This window comes from Girardinichthys multiradiatus, chromosome 12 (assembly GCF_021462225.1).
Source record: "Girardinichthys multiradiatus isolate DD_20200921_A chromosome 12, DD_fGirMul_XY1, whole genome shotgun sequence".
Classification (NCBI taxonomy): Eukaryota; Metazoa; Chordata; class Actinopteri; order Cyprinodontiformes; family Goodeidae; genus Girardinichthys; species Girardinichthys multiradiatus.
In genome coordinates, this window is record NC_061805.1 from 23,683,159 (window position 1) to 23,700,416 (window position 17,258).

Below are 17,258 nucleotides of genomic sequence, written 5' to 3' on the forward strand. Positions count from 1 at the left end.
CAAACTTACTGTGTTAAAGTTTGCTCTAAGTATGACTGCAAGTGTCTTAAAACCTAGTTTAAGACCTGCAAATGATCTACAGTCAGTGGTTCAAGACAATATTTAATGAAAACTCCAAAATGTGAGCAATACAGAAATTGGTCATGTGACTAAAATGTATAGAACACCAGAACTCTGTTTACAGTAAACAATGATTGCTCTCTCTCCATTTTTCCAGTCCCATGTTTGAGCTACTTTCTCCTGTGGAAGAGATTCTTGATCCCCTCCTCAACAGACTTGGGCTCGTGTAGCATGGTCATGGGTTTGTTTTTCAAGGCCGCTTCTCTCATGCTCTGGTAAACATACTCGTTCTGCTTGAACATCCTCAGCTCCATCTCTGTCTGCATGCGCATCGCCTGTGGAGAAATCGGGATGAAAACGCCAGACCTTCAAAAATGTTTTGTCTGATCCTGTGAATTAACACTGATTTATGTAGAAGCAGACTGACCAGAACACTAACATTTTCTGATTGGAGACAGTAGAAATAAAGTACTGTTCATCTATCAGTTATCTCCAAACAGAACTACCCAACAATTCTCTAAAGTCTGATTTGTCTTCCAACAAGCCTTTACCTGTGACTGCCAGCAGTTTGGCACTTGATTAAATACATTTCTGCTATCACTGAAACCTCATCAAGAAGGTGAAAACAAAACTGGTAACAGACTGTGAGGATACATTTGTTTAGCAATTTTAAAGCTGTGTACCTCAACGTCTTTGGTAATGGGGTGCGTTGGACCGTGGGTGACCATGAGAATGGCGTAGGCTTTGCAGATCATCCCGTGTCCAACCTCGATCAGTCCGGCCTGCCAGTGAGTCACTCCAGCACGCATGGCACCCATACCAAGGGCAGCATGGTTTGGCTGGTACAGTTTCCTGCCAAAAATGGAAAAATGTGTGGCTTCTTAGAGAGAATTTTGCCTGGAAACTTGCAATAATTGTTTACAGTGGCCTAGAGGTGCAAAATACAAGATTTCCAAAAGCAACATTTCAACAGAGAACACACCAAAAACAAAAGTAAAACACACCAGTAAAATTGAATTAATTGTGAGACTATTTAGAAACAGGTGCCAACCAAAGTGCTGCACATGTACACAAAAGTGGAAAACCACACAAAAAAGCCAAGCAAGAAAAGTAAACTATGATTAAGTCTGTTTTAAAGGCCAAAAAATGATTAATCAAGATTAAAGACTTCAACAAGCTCACCGAGAATATATTTAACTACAAAAATGCTCAAGAAACTTTGGTGGTGCCTGTCTCTTGGTCCATTATATTATATATATTATACTGTTTACACCCATTTTATCATTTTCATTGTAGGTCTAAACCCAACACACATCAGCTTTGGTCTTTACAGCCCTTTAAGATCTGAAATCTGTGTCATCACTAAACTACAAATAACCAGGATTTTTATCTTGAAATGCATCTGTTAGCTTTATGTTTAAAAGCCACATAATCTATTTCTATCACTGGTTCTGATCACTAGAAGATTTAGACACTTGTACTCGTCGTCTTCCGTTTTATCCGGGACCGGGTCGCGGGGGCAGCAGACTCAGGAGAGACACCCAGATGTCTCTCCCCCCAGACACCTCCTCCGGGGGGAGCCCAAGGTGTTCCCAGGCCAGCCGAGAGACATAGTCCCTCCAGCGTTTCCTGGGCCGTCCACTGGGCCTCCTCCAGGGGACGTGATTTAGACACTTCTCTTGTATTTATCTAATCTATATAAAACTAGACTTTTATTGTGGAGACTATACGTGTGCTGTACTTGTAACTTTTATGTTTACGTCTTGTGAAATGGTGAATTTCTGGCTCCTCTGGTGATTCTGGGCTTTTCTAGGCAGCTGGTATACATTATAACATAGCCACTTACTTTCACTGATAAACCTAATTTGCACCAGAAACAAAGATTTGATGAAAACTGTGCTGTTTGAAAAACAGAGGTGCTATCAAAAACAATTTAAACCCGTAAGTAGCAGCAAGGTCTGGCGCCTGGTTGTGGGGAATTTCCTATTTCAATCGTGTTGATGTTTTTGTTTTTTTACACTTCAGGACCACCGTAAAACAGCATGCATCACATAAAGCTTAAGTGCCTGTTTGCACTCACATGTATCCCTCCACCATCTTGCGAGCGTAATCCGCCGACTCTTCAAAATACTGCAGGTATGCTTGCACCTCACTCATTGTGCTCCACATCCTCAGTAGGTAGATGTGAGTGTCAGCCAAGATGGGCTCTGTCTTCTCAATGCACTGTCTGCATATTTTCACCACCTTGAATCAAAATAAGACAAAATAAAAGTTTGGTTAGTTTAAATTATAAGCATAAAATCTATCTAATTTTGTGGATAGTTTTTTTTTAAATATACCTCGTGGTAGTCACCGTTTAATCGAGCCTTGTCCATCTTTTCCATCATGCCAAAGCAGTAATCTGTCGCCTCCTTCACCTGTTCATCTGAAGGCTGTAAATATGGAGAAAATTATCTCATGACTACAAGCACACACATATAGAGAAACAGCAGTATATAAGCTTAAAAGGCAATAATTACATGGAATATTAGAGAATGTGTTATTTTTTTCAAAGATAAGATGTGGTCTTTGCCTATGTCCATAAAAGCTGTCCAGCGGTGAGAACTCTGTCCAAGACATTAATTATCTGACATTTTGTTCAGTTTCGGTTGTTTTTTAAATTAAGAGACAAACTGAGCAATGTTCTACTCATAGATATGATGCACTATTAATAACTATTTACACACACAAATTTATAACTGACCTCTCTTGCAGAACAGAATGTAGTCAGATATAGATTGGTGAGCCAGGGAGTTTAAGATAATGTCAAGCTGTTTCTCAGTTGCTACAACCTGCAGTCTGTTGTTTATCTGACATTGGTAGTTGGCTTTATATTACACTATACTGCCAAAAGTATTTGTGTGTCTACTTTTACATGTACAGGAACTTTGATAACATCTCATTCTTAATCCTTAAGGTACAATTTGTTGATGGACCCACCGTTGCCACCCAGAGCAACTTTAGCTATTCTTTAAACATTTTCCACAAGGTTTAGGAGTGTGTTCATAGCTAGATGAGAAAACCACAATTGTAGCCTCTGCTCTAATTCATCCCAAAGGTGTTCAAGAAGGTTGAGGTCAGGACTCTGCAGTCCAGTCAAGTTTCTCCACACCATACACCTGCAGCCATGGAGGTGATTGGAACACCAAAATTAATTGATTTGGTGGTATGACACAAAACTTTTGGCAATTTAGTAAATGTAACAAAGTCTAATAATTATTGTTTTATGTCACTGAAGTACAAGTACAGTCATAAAGGTATTGCACAAACCTAGTTCAAATCAAAGCATGCATAAATACAATGACTGCCAAATCTACTTATTAATTATTTTCTCTTAAAATGGTCAGTGCGGTCCTGCTTCTCATATTTCCCGCCCGCCTTATCGCCCCTGCCAGTGCTAAATCTGGCACTAGCATTTGGTCTATGCTTGTCACGGTGGAATGAAACCTATAGACACAAACCTTGATTCCTTCCACTTCCCGTCCCCCCATCTTTATGTCATCATGGGTTTTGTTGGTACAGTGTTCACATGTGCAGGCAAAGAAGTACTGTGATTTCAGGAGCCTCTGTCTCTCTTCTGACAAATTCAAGTAGTCCACATAAGCGACTGTCAGCTCCTCTCCTTCTGCGATCTTACCCAAGGAGCGCAGCTCAATCCTGAAGAGTTGAAACAGAGTTAAAGGCAGGTCACTATTTCAAAATGCATGCAACGTGATGTCTAGGGTTTTTCATTGATAAAGTGTATGTTGGTGAAACCCAGCCATACACTATAGTGAGACTTTCAATCAAGCCTCTCCCTTAGACCAGACAGCATGAGATAAACATATAAGCCTTCAATTTTAAGACACTTAATGTACTGGTTTTGTAAATGAACAGAATATTTAAAGGTGCAATGATAATTTTTCATTTGAAGTTCAGTGTCTCCTAACCCATGAGACCCTTTTAGCTCCAGACACAGTGTGTACCCAGATGATGCTATTTTATCTCATCCTGCTTTTATTCTGGACCCATAAACAGACCATTTTATTCACACACCCTCATCAAGGTAAACAACATTAAGGTTCCACAGAAATAAAGTCAAATCCTGCAACTTTGATGCGCCTTTGCATCCTTTTCCTATCAAGCAGTATTAGTCGTTATCTCAAAGCTCAGAAGAATCTGCAGTCTTAGTGACCTAGAATATAGATTCAGCCCGTGGATTGTTTAAACAATTCTGTGGCAAAATATATTTGTCATCAATGAGCAGGGAGTTCCCCTGGGTTCTGTTCTTGGCCCTATTTTATTTGTGCTTAATTTACTTTATTTGTACTTTTGTTAAGACTGGACAGTGGTATTTATTGTCAACTTGTATGCAGATAATATTCAGCTTTTCAATACATTTAACCATAGTGCATCGCTAAAGCAGGGGTTCCAAACTCCACTCCTCTAGGGCTGGTGTCCTGCAAAATTTAGATGTGTCCCTTGTCCAGTACACCTAAATCAGGCTGAATTACCTCCTCAGCAAGCAGTCAAGTTCCACATATCCCTGCTACTTACCTTATTATGTAATTCAACCATGTTAAGGGCTGAGAGACATCAAGTTGCATGACAGGGCCTGGAGGACCGAAGTTTGACACCTGTGCTCTAAAGTATCAGTCCTACTTACCTAATGATACCCTATTAATTTTAAAATTTTGTTTAAGTACTTTAATGAATTATGATTGCAAATAATTATAAACCTTGCAAAAGTTATGCAAAATATAATTTAATTGTATATTGTTTCCTGAATTTTTTATATTACACCTTTTCCATTTATTTGTCTTCAAATACCCCACTAGATTAGTCAGCCCTTAGGAATTATGAGAGATTATAGCCCTTGAAAATAACAAGGGGGAACTATGAGTTACCTCCCTCTGCCAGAAGATATTTATTGAAGTCATATAACCAGATTTGCTAACAGTTGAATATGGGTAGCTATTAGAACATTACATTCATTCATTGGTTTAACAGCACAAAATGTACCCAAGGGGGATACAAAATGATTGATACGAAATGTCCTATGGCAAACGGCTTCTTTTCATACTTGAAAAAGTCAGGTGTGGAAAAAACAAACTGCAAAAGTGTAAAATATTGAAGTTGCGAAAAGACCAGGACCAGGACAGTCTCTGAAAGTTACTAACTTGACAAAGAACATTAAGGCCTATTTTACTGTGACCCCAGAAAGCTCTCTGTTTGAAACTGCTTACTTGTTCTGCTTCTTTTTACTTGCCTAATTTTTTATTTATAAATTACAGGATTTAAATTTTGATTTCTGGCCAGCAGGACAAACTTGCCCTTGTGTGCTGTGGATGAGTCCCGTTTTGTCATACAGCTGCCAAGGCTCCTGTTTACAGCAACATGAGCCATTTTTATATTCAATTCAGATTGTAGTAATCCTTTAATTTATACAGATTTATACTGAACTACTGCTGGTAGCTCTTGCACAAAATGTTTAAAGTTGAGGCAAAATAACTGGAGAGGTATAAATAAAATGACATTAAGTGGTATCACAACCTTGCTAACCCAGCTAGCTAGCTGGTTAGCAAAAAGTGAGCTTAAAATGATGTCAGACAGCACCTTTAAACGAAACTGTATTTACATAAAAATTTTATTAAATATGTAATGTTAGAAGTGAACAACTGTTACAAACAAAACAACCTTTTGTGTTCTCAATAGATAAAAATAAAATATAAAGTGAAAGGCCTGTAGCACAGGTAGAATTGTGTTTTGATATGACTAGCAGTTAGATAAATATATGCGGATGAAACAAGAGAAATGAGCAGAGAAACCTTATAGCAGCATTTTGTTAAGCTGAGAAAGGTCAATGAAGGTTATTATGAAGGTTACATTATGCAAAGTGCCCACCACAGAACCAACATAAACATTTGTTTTCTACCCATGTTTATGTTTTGGGCACATATTTATTAGCAGTAAATGTTCTAGCCTCTACAAAAAAGATTTACGGTGAGGTAACGCACCTCCGTTGAGAATGAAATATGGTATTCACAGCCGACTGACTGAAAGACAAACAGGAAGCAGTTTTACAACAAATAACACCTGACCAATATGTAAACCACACACAAACAAACCTCATATAGTACAAAACAACAAGTGCACACACAGAAACCTTTAATCACAGTTTTTTCTTTCAATAAGTTGGAGTCATTTGCCGCTGCAGTGCTTTGAAATAGTAATTGGCCCCTGCCAATTACTTCTGTTTCTGTTTTTCTGTAATTTTGGTAGGCCAGACTGGCCTACCAAAATTACTCCAAGAGAGCTCTAACACCGCATCTAGGAGGTCACACAAATACCCAGAACATTAAAGCACTGCTGGTCTTACTTGCTAAAGTCAGAGTTTGTGACTTAACAAAAAGAGTCTGGGCACTAATGACATTCCCACCCTCCAAAAATATCTGATCTCCAAGACTTTAGGGAAAATATCTGTGGACTGACAAAATAAACGTTTTGGAAGGTGTGTCCTGTTACACCTGGCATAAAACAGCATTTCAGAAAAAGAACATCCTTCAAACATGGTGGCAGTCTGATGCTAAAGGACTGTTTTGCTTTTTCAGAACCTGAACAACTGGACATTATCAAGAAAAGTACTTGTCTGTCTACTTTTAAATGTACATGACCTTTGATGACATCCTATTCTTAATCTATAAGGTCCAATTTGTTGATGGACCCCTCGTTGCCAGCAATAGCAACTTTAACTATTCTATAAACATCTTCCACAAGGTTTAGGAGTGTTTTTATAGTTAGGTGAGAAAACCAGAATCCCAAAGGTGTTCAAGAAGGTTGATGTCAGGACTCTGCAGGACAGTCAAGTTTCTCCACACCAAATATCTGCAGCCATGGAGGTGATTGAAACACCGGAATTCATTGATTTGGAGGTTTGACACAATACTTTTGGCAATATAGTGTATGAAATCATCATTTGAAACTGCATTTTTTTATTTACTTAGGTTATCATTGCCTGGTATTAAAATTAGTTTGATTATCTAAAACATTCAGGTGTGACAAACAAGCAAAAAGAAAAAAAAATCTGAAGGCGGCAAATACTTTTTCTCAGACTGTAGATACAAACAGAAAACCCTGAAACATTATCAGGAAGTAGTGTTTTTTGTTATTTTATTTTTGTTTACTTACCTGCCGTGATTTAGGATCACAGTGCAGTTTGGCCAGCAATCATGGTTAACCAAGCACAAATTAGGAAAAAGACCAACTCCTACTGCCTGAAGACCTCTCTGGTCGCTCACAGAGAAGCCGTTGCAGTTGATCTGGAACATTTGACATGATAAGTCAAAACATACAGACAAAATGGACAATACAAACACCTGGTTTAGACGTTTAGACGTTCCACACAGTAGTTTCATGTATCTCTGGTATTGCAGCTACAAGCCAAATCTGAAAGACCTCAGCTGGGTTTACATTCAGAGGGTTAGTTTTCAAAATTAAACATGTTGAGGCCTCTTTTAGAAGATAAAGGGGTCAACTGCTGCACAAAGGATCTTATTTAACCTTTAATGACTATTTTCTCTTTTCATGATCTACGACACTACAAACAAGGTGTAGTGAATTATATTGCTTGGCTGAGAACACCAGACTCTCCCACTGAAACCAGATGAATAGTCTCAGTTTTCTTATCACTATCAACTTTTTTGTTTTTGAGCCATTGGCACACCATACAAATTGTTCTTTCGGCATAACATATGTGACTATTAAAACCTGAGTGTCTGCTATAAATCAAATATTAGGGACCACAACTTTTTGTCTAAAACCAAACTCATTAATTTTGCTCTCTTGAGCTCATGTACACTGTTTTATCTTGGAGAGCTGGCTAATTCAATTATTTGTTTGGTCACTGGAAAAAAAGCAGCTCCTGCTGTGGACTTTTGCACCCCCAGTGTGTTATAAGTTATGACGCACCACTCCAAATATGTGTGAGATGTCGTCAATTGTGTGCTGCTTGCTGTTTCGAGGCCAGTAGTCCAGGAAGTTGTGGATGTCCACTTTGAGCTCCTTCAAATCATCCTCCTGCAGGTCATTCAGGTGGTCCTCCAGCTCGTCCAGGGTGATCAGCTGCATGTCAGACATCAAATTTCCTTCCTTGTCGAGGCGCCACATGATGCGGGCCACCAGTCTGTACACAAGTAGGTACAGAACAGAAGAAGAATACTTTTTTTTTTATTGTTTTTGTTTTTGTGGCACTAGTGACCTTTATTTTTTTCTTTTTTTTCAACAGTAAGCTGATAGAAAAGGAGAGGAGAGAGGGGGAAGACATCCAGCAAAGGTCGCCTGGGCAGGAGTCGAACCCTGTGCCACAACCATGCCCCGGATCTACAACTTTCAAAAGCACTGACAGAATCTGATGTGTCACAGCACATAATTTACCTTGTGCTAAAGTGATAAAGACATATTAGTCAGAATCAAGAGGTTTACTCTCCCTACATCTAAAGTTTCTGCAATTACCAAGATTTTAGAATATTTAGGCTGGGTTAGAAATCACCTCTCAGTTGGAATGCAAAGTTATTTTGCAGATGATCCAAGTACATATTTTAAAAGGGGTCAACCAAGGCTCAATTTTTGGGCCTGTTTTAATTTTTTAATTTTATAAATAATATTGTAAAGGATATCTCTACAGCTAAAGTCAAGTTTATGCAGATGACAAAAATCTAAGCTACATAATAAATTCGTTGCACAGAATGCATCACGGGGTTCTTTACATTTTTGGCCATTATTAAGCCAGTGGTCATATAGTTTTATGCACAAATCTATACTGGGTAAACTCTGTGCTTCATTGAGTAAATATATAATACTTTCAAACAAAAGTTATGGTTTGTAGTTCTTGAGTTGACTTCCCGAAAGGGTACCCAAATTTCTTCTCTGAACTTGGAAGAACTACTCTCTTGTTTTTGCATCTCGGTCATAGAATAATACAAATAATAATAATCCTCTGAGTACACAAAAGCGTAATTTTTAAAGCTCTTTTAAAAATGTCTGTAACTGGAGAGGGACCTTGTACCTGTATTATGTTGACTCAGACGTTTTTTTTTGTTGTTGTTGCATTCCAATGTTTATGTGAAACTTTTTTGTGCCTTCTTGGCTACTTTGAAATAACCAACAAAGCTTTAACACACAGAATTCTTTACAAAACCTTTTTTTATCCTTTTGTTTAGTAGAAAGTATTTCAAAAAGTGGGTGGTAGAGGGAAAGGCTACATTTTTGTTGTTCGAGGTCTTTACAAACAGAAATGGTAACCCTTATTCCTTTTCTGGCTTCCACTCACCGGATATTCTCATTTGGTACTTTTCCATAGGCCTTGATGGCACTGCACTCTTGTTTGTGTTCAGCCCAGGCAGCACGTTGGCAGGTTCGGTCACAGTAATGAGCAAATTTGCATTGACCACACCTCTGAAGTTTTTCTTGTCTGCGGAAACAGCTATGGCAAATGCGCTCTGCAAGACTGCAGAGACAGAAAAATAATAAAAACATAACAACTACAATTACTAAACTCCATATTTGCTGTTTTGCTGAATTCACTTCATTTTTTTCACTTTCTTCATCAGTTTTCAGTTAAGCACTGGAGTTTATTTTTTCTACATTTCTGATCATATCATTACAAAATACGTTGCTTATCAGATAACTTGCATGCTTCCATGAAAAGTTAATAAGAGGACTTTGAGTTGAGATTATTATCTCCTTCATGTCTATCTGTTGTAAAAAGATTCTGAACACTTCTGGGGGAGGAATGATAGAGATATATCACAGACATAAAACACTAAACGTACAACATTCGTTTGTCCATTAAAGTTATCACTGATTATAAGTAGTAGTGTCTAAATATACGGCACTTATGCAATAATAAATTCACAAATCTACTTGGTATTGTACTATGGTATTGTTTGTGCCAGATGCGCATGAGATGTTCAAAAAGGTGCTAATTAATTAGCTTCACTGCTTGAAAATCCTCAGAATGATCACATTTAAACACATTACCTCTGATTTCAGTCCAGATCATACCTGTCAAATACAACAGCTGAAAGACTGGGCTCAGAGAAAATTACATCTCCAGCCCAAAACTCCTTGGTAGCCTTCAGACCCCTTCCTTTTCCAGGAGAGTCGAATATGACCACGTTCTCCATGCTTTGTGCTCCTCTTCCCGAGACTCTGGTAAATGAATGGTGGTTTGAGTTGAGTAAAGGGTATTACACTAGAAAGATGGTTGGAGATCTCACAGACTAATACGTTTTATCTTCAATGACAACTGGACATTCCTCCCTTGAGGAACTAAAATAGCCTTAAACCACTTGAACTGTACCAAGAGACTCAGAGAGGGGTTTGAAGTGGAGTTGTCTCATTAGATGCCACAAAAACCAAAATCCTTTCAGCTAACAGACATGTTCATAAAACAGTTAATTCAGTGTAAAAAGATTAATACTGACACTCGTTGTCAAACTTTCATCAACTGGGATAATTACCCCCCCCCCCCCTCTCTCTCTCTCTCTCTCCCCCATTCAGGACCTGGTAGATGTGCTCTCCCTGAGGGTTATTTTTGTCTCTCAGTTGGGCCTGTCTGTCATGACTTCTAGGTGCCGTTCAACAGCTGCCAGACCTTTGATAGAAACAGAGCTGCTTTGCCTCATAGCCTCCACTCTGTTCTCGTGCTTTCTACAACATGCTCGATGTGTCTAACTGCAACGCAACATATGACACAACAGAGCAAATTCACTATTGCATTCCTAAACAATATTTATGATAATTTTCAATTCAATTCAGTTTTATTTATATTGCGCCAATTCACAACACATGTTGTCTCAAGGCACTTCACAACAGTGAGGTACATACATTCCAATTAATCCTAACCATTGAACAGTGCAGTCGGAGTTAGCTTTTTATTCAAATTGGGTAAAAAGTTTTTCTATCTAAGGAAACCCAGCAGATTGCATCCAGTCAGTGACTTGCAGCATTCACTCCTCCTGGATGAGCATGTAGAGACAGTGGACAGTCACTGGCGTTGACTTTGCAGCAATCCCTCATACTGAGCATGCATGTAGCGACAGTGGAGAGGAAAACCTCCCTTTTAACAGGAAGAAACCTCCAGCAGAACCAGGCTCAGTGTGAGCGGCCATCTGCCACAACCGACTGGGGGTTTGAGAGAACAGAGCAGAGACACAAAGAGAACAAAGAAGCCCTGATCTAGGAGTACTTTCTATGGGAAGGAAAAGTAAATGTTAATGGATGTAGCTCCTTTAGTTGTTTCACCTAGAAAGAAAGAACAGATAAACTCTGAGCCAGTTTTCAAGGTTAGAGTCTGAAAGAGAGCACATAGAGTTTGTTACAGTTAAGCTCAGTCAATCGCCATGTCTAGGAGAGAGAAAGGGTTAAACACTAAAAGACAGGGCCATGTGGATCATCTGTAGAAGGTGAGCATTAAGTTGTTGCCAGCAGAAGCTCGGACGATTCCCCTCTCCAGAAAGGTGTCACAGGTAGACACAGAGCCAGGCCAGGTGTAGCTTCTAGGAAGAGAATAGAAAGAACAAGGTTAAAAGCTGAAATAACAGCAAATAATGCAAAATTGGAGAGTAGTGTGAGAATGTAGCGAAGAGGGTGAAAGTGGTCGTTATGTCCTCCAGCAGCCTAAGCCTGTAGCAGCAGAACTACACAGATAGTTTCAGTTCAGATTATTTAGTTAAACAGCACTTATTTACAACAATGTCATCTCAAGGCACCCCAAAAGGGTCCCACTGATGGTCATTGTTATACTAAAAAGCACAAGGATTGGGATACCTCTCTCTGTCAGATTGACCATAACCATCGGAAAAGAGAAGGGGTCATACAGGTAGCAGAAATGGAGGGTGTGTTTGCACCTCAACCATAACTGAGCCGGTTTAGGCTAAACCTGACTCCTCCTTACTCCATCCAACAGGGAGGGAGGAAGGCTCCCTCCCTGATAACCTAAGCCACTCTAAATATAAGCTTTATCAAAAAGGAAAGTTTTAAGCCTAGCCTTAAAAGTAGACGGGGTGTCTGCCTCACGAACTAAAGCTGGGAGCTGGTTCCACAGGAGAGGAGCCTGATAACTAAAGGATCTGCCTCCCATTCTACTTCTAGAGACTCTAGGAACCACCAGTAAACCTGCAGTCTGAGAACGAAATGCTCTGTTAGGAACATATGGAACAATCAGATCTCTGATGTATGATGGAGCTAGATCATTAAGGGCTTTATATGTGAGGAGGAGAATTTTAAATTCTATTCTGGATTTAACAGGGAGCCAATGAAGGGAAGCTAAAATAGGAGTAATATGATCTCTCTTTTTAATTTTCATCAGAACTCTTGCTGCAGCATTTTGAATCAGCTGAAGGCTTTTAACTGCATTTTGTGGACATCCTGATAGTAACGAATTACAATAGTCCAGCCTTGAAGTAACAAATGCATGGACTAGTTTTTCAGCGTCACTCCTGGATAGGATATTTCTAATTTTGGCAATGTTCCGGAGATGAAAGAAGAAAATCCTAGAAACCTGTTTAATATAGGATTTAAATTACATGTCCTGGTCAAAAATATCACCAAGGTTTTTTACTTTATTACTGGAGGTCAATTTAATGCCATCCAGGTTAAGTGATTAACTAAGCAGTTTCTTTTTTAAAGACTCCGGTCCAAAGACGACAACTTCTGTCTTGTCTGAATTTAGAAGCAAAAAATGTAAGGTCATCCAAGTTTTTATATCTTCAAGACATGCTTGTAGTTTATCTAACTGGTTGGGTTCATCAGGATTTATGGATAAGTAAAGCTGAGTGTCATCAGCGTAACAGTGAAAATGTATCCTATGCTGCCTGATAATTTGACCTATTGGAAGCTTATATATAGTAAAGAGAATTGGCCCAAGTACTGAACCCTGTAGTATTCCACAATTAACCCTGGAGTTTAAAGATGATTTATCATTTACATTAAAAAACTGGAATCTGTCAGACAGATAAGATTTAAACCAGCCTAGCGCTGTTACCCTGATCCCTACAGCATATTCCAGCCTTTCTAAGAGAATATTATGGTCGACTGTATCAAATGCAGCACTGATACTCACAAAAGGAACAAAAATTGAAGTTGAACAGCTTTGAGAAAAATACAACTGGATGTTCTTAAAAAAGCTGACTAGTTTTCTGATGTGATGTCTTCTGTGCATGGAGGTTCATGTATCTAAATTAAATAATGATTAACAAAAAACTAAGTAGCAAAACTAATTGTTTTTAGGTCCATTATGTGATAAACTATACATAAAGTGAGTTTGATGGATTTTACAGAACAGTCTCGCTAGTAGCTTTAAAAATCCACTGAAAGAAAATCAGACCCTGTAACTTTTTATTTGTTTATTTAACCAAGGGCAAATTCAGTTAATACTGCTTTTATGTACCGTAAAAAGAAGATGTTATTCATACCGGTTTCCTGATCAACACGGGGAAAACCAGGAAGCTGGTGATGGATTTCCACAGGCAGAGACCCATCACACTGATGCAGATCCTGAGAACTAACACTGAGATAGTGGACTCCTTTAGTTACCTGGATATTCACCAGAACAATAAACTGGACTGGAGTCACAACACTGATGCTCTTTACAGGAAGAGTCAGAGCAGACTCTACCTGCTAAGGAGGCTGAAATCTTTTAAGACCGTGTCTGACTCGGAGGTGCCGTCAGCCATCTTCTATGGTGTAGTGCAACTTATGCTGGAGCAGCAGCTTATCTACAGCTGAGAGGAAGCAATTAGATAAGCTCATCAAAAAGGCCAGCTCTGTCCTAGGAAGACCTCTCAACTCAGTGCAGGTGGTGGGAGACAGAAGAAATCTAGCAAAACTAACATCTTTGTTGTACATCTCCCACCCCATGCATGAAGCTGTTGTATAACTGAAGAGCTCATTGACTGCTGCTTACTAGGTGTAGCAGTACTTACCAGTATTATCACTGATCCTTCCTCCCAGCAGCTGTTAGACTTTATAACTATCACTGCTCCAAAAAAACTCCTTAAGTGTTTACTTCCCTGCTGTGATTTGCACAGGTTTTTCTTTTGCTTTGCAAATAGTCTGTTATTCTTTTTTTATGTATATACAATGCATATATACATGCATTGTTGTAAATTGTTTAAACCAGCCAACTCAGTTGCGCATTCAAGCTTCTTTCATTTAATCTGAAAATTCTATTTTAAATAACTGTAAAATTTGTTTATGCTGTAAATGTTTCCCTTACTGTACAGTTTCTTATTCATATACACTCACCTACCACTTTATTAGGTACACCTTGCTAGTACTGGGTTGGACCCCCTTTTGCCTTCAGAACTGCTTTAATCCTTCGTGGCATAGATTCAACAAGGTACTGGAAACATTCATCAGAGAGTTTGGTCCATATTGACATGATAGCATCACACAGATGCTGCAGATTTGTCGGCTGCATATCCATGATGCGAATCTCCCGTTCCACCACATCCCAAAGGTGCTCTATTGGATTGAGATCTGGTGACTCTGGAGGCCATTTGAGGCCAGTTAACTCATTGTCATGTTCAAGAAACCAGTCTAGGATGATTCGTGCTTTATGACACGGTGCGTTATCCTGCTGGAAGGAACCATCAGAAGATGGGTACACTGTGGTCATAAAGGGATGGACATAGTCAGCAACAATACTCAGGTAGGCTGTGGCGTTGACACGACGCTCAATTGGTACTAAGGGGCCTAAAGAATGCCAAGAAAAGATCCCCCACACCATTACACCACCACCACCAGCCTGAACCATTGATACAAGCCAGTATGGATCATCTGCTCATCCGACCAGGCAACGTTTTTCCAGTCTTCTACTGTCCAGTTTTTGTGAGCCTATGCGATTTGTACCCTCAGTTTCCTGTTCTTAGCTGACAGGAGTGGCACCCGGTGTGGTCTTCTGCTGCTGTAGCCCATCCGCCTCAAGGTTCGACCTGTTGTGCGTTCAGAGATGCTCTTCTGCATGCCTTGATTGTAACGAGTGGGTATTTGAGTTACTGTTGCCTTTCTATCAGCTCGAACCAGTGTGGCCATTCTCCTCTGACCTCTGGCATCCACAAGTCACTTAAATCACCTTTCTTCCGCATTCTGATGCTCGGTTTGAACTGCAGCAGATCATCTTGACCATGTCTACATATAAATACAATACCAATAACAACAATTATAGAAATACAATTCAAATAAATAAAATATTAATGGACACTAGAGTGATTTACTAAACTGAAAGCAACAGTGATCAGAATCAGAATCAGAATCAGAATCAGAAAAGCTTTATTGCCAAGTACGTTTTTGGACATACAAGGAATTTGTTTTGGCGTAGTCGGTGCATAAATGCTTGCTGAAGCTTTGGTCATTGTTTTAGATGTGTCTTAAAAAAATTTAATTCAGAAACAGTTTTTAAACATTCCCCTCTTCTGCTGCTCTTACCGCAAAAGAAGATTGATTACTTGTTGTTCTGAATCATTCAGTATTGGTCCCTATCTAGAAATGAAAGCTTTTGCCAGTGTCTCGTTTCTCGGTTACCTTTACATAATATTTGCATTTCTGTTTGAAAAATGCATTTTTAAATTAAGGCAAATTGTGTGTTGGGTGTGAAAGCATAAGAGTTTACCCAAATACAAAACTAGTTTCCAAAACAAGGGATTATATCTATACAAATGTCAGCTGGGGTTCATTTATCATCATCATCAACAGAAACACATGAAACTGTATAATATATTTCCTCAATTAAAAACACATTTAGTCTGCGTTTGATCAATTTCTCAGTACACAGTGACTGGCCAAGTACTAAGCCAACCAATTCATACCCTTTCATCACCAAGATATTCACAAAATATCCGTAACAACGAGTCAAATCCATAATATAGAAGTAGAAAATATTTAGCATTTCACAAGGCTGGATAAGTTCCATAGATATATGTCTCCCAATAAATGTGTGTACCTGTTTTTATTTTCAGAGGCTTTATTCTGATTTAACTTGTGGAGAAAAGTGGTCAGAGCAAACAAAGGGAAAGGTGAAAAGAACGATTAAGAGCGTTTTTATTATTACGGTAATTAATTTACTGGATTTTTCAAAATGAAATAGAACACCACAAAACTGAGTCAAGTTCAATGGAAGGAATTATAGCGCCCCACGGTGGTCAAGGTTAACAAGAGCATCCCCGGGAACTCTGATTGATCCAGCGCCTCTTTCTAGTATGCTTGAGTTTTCCAGCTGTGACAATACTCCCCCCTCCTGGACGCTTGAATATATTTGAACAAAATATATTTGCTTCATATACTAGCTTTTTTTTTTTCAAAAGCAATATTGGACTACTTTTTTCAGCCCTAAATGAAATAGAAACTCTCGACTGTGAGCCCTCTATGAAGCTGTTAAACAATAGTAGAAAAAAATCAAAAGACATTTTAAATCAAACATTTATGTTAATAAAGTAGCTGGTTTTATTTGGTTTAGAAAAAAAATCATTATTTATTTTATTTATAAATATAAAGTACCTGAATTCTGATTATTTTAGTTTAATGTGATTGGTACTCAAATAAATACTAAGATGTAGAAAAGGCAAGTATCACAAAACCATGCAGCAGCATTATTTTCAGTCTCTAACTAATGTTGTTTTTTATCTTAATTTCTATGTCACTGGACTTCTTTTTTCCAGTATGAACAATTTGCTTTAAAAAAAAAAAAAAAAAAACGTCCACTCTATTTAGAATAATGTTTTATCTGCATATAGTTGTTTTATGTCTCATTTAGGTCATTTAAAACTTACCTATGTTTCTTTATGTGTTTCAGGCAAGAACGGGAGATATATTGCTGTTACAAATTCTGAAATAAAGATATTAACATTTTTTTAAATACCTAAATGTTTCTGCATGAAGGTATAATCAGGATTAAAACACCCACTCATGCACCAGGAGAACCTGCAAACCTCCACTTAGATAACCTGAGGTTCAAACCCAAATCCTTCTGATTATGAGGCAACAGTCTCATGTGAGCTGAAAGGATGATTGTAAACATGTATTGCCTCAAACATGTCATAATTCAACAAACTATTCCTAAATTTCTAAACATAATGTACCTGCTTTAAGATAATGCATCTGGAGCCCCAACAACCCTTTTA

At 38.5% G+C, this 17,258-nt stretch overlaps 1 protein-coding gene across 2 annotated transcripts; it reads right to left on the bottom strand.

Annotated features, from left to right (window-relative positions):
- Nucleotides 1-89: 89 nt before the first annotated feature.
- On the bottom strand, nucleotides 90-10,399 carry smyd1b (SET and MYND domain containing 1b). Of its 2 annotated transcripts, XM_047380140.1 has the most exons (10): nucleotides 10,141-10,399; nucleotides 9,407-9,583; nucleotides 8,047-8,260; nucleotides 7,267-7,397; nucleotides 6,096-6,134; nucleotides 3,561-3,756; nucleotides 2,400-2,492; nucleotides 2,141-2,304; nucleotides 744-912; nucleotides 90-395 (listed from the first exon to the last, which is right to left on the bottom strand). In XM_047380140.1, the coding sequence occupies exons 1-10, from the start codon at nucleotides 10,260-10,262 to the stop codon at nucleotides 231-233; spliced, it is 1,470 nt and encodes a 489-aa protein (XP_047236096.1). In that variant the 5' UTR covers nucleotides 10,263-10,399; the 3' UTR covers nucleotides 90-230. The 2 variants fall into 2 exon arrangements, with proteins under 2 accessions (XP_047236096.1, XP_047236097.1); XM_047380141.1 differs by lacking the exon at nucleotides 6,096-6,134 and having other exon boundaries at nucleotides 10,141-10,398.
- Nucleotides 10,400-17,258: the final 6,859 nt, after the last annotated feature.

Excerpts from the sequence above, each read along its gene's own strand:
- smyd1b (XM_047380140.1), bottom strand. The coding sequence starts at position 10,262 with ATGGAGAACGTGGTCATATTCGACTCTCCTGGAAAAGGAAGGGGTCTG. Across the intron at positions 6,135-7,266 it reads GTGATCCTAAATCACGGCAG|TCAGTCGGCTGTGAATACCA; the intron begins GTAAGTAAACAA and ends TTTGTCTTTCAG. Across the intron at positions 2,493-3,560 it reads GGGAAGTGGAAGGAATCAAG|CCTTCAGATGAACAGGTGAA; the intron begins GTTTGTGTCTAT and ends CCATATTTACAG.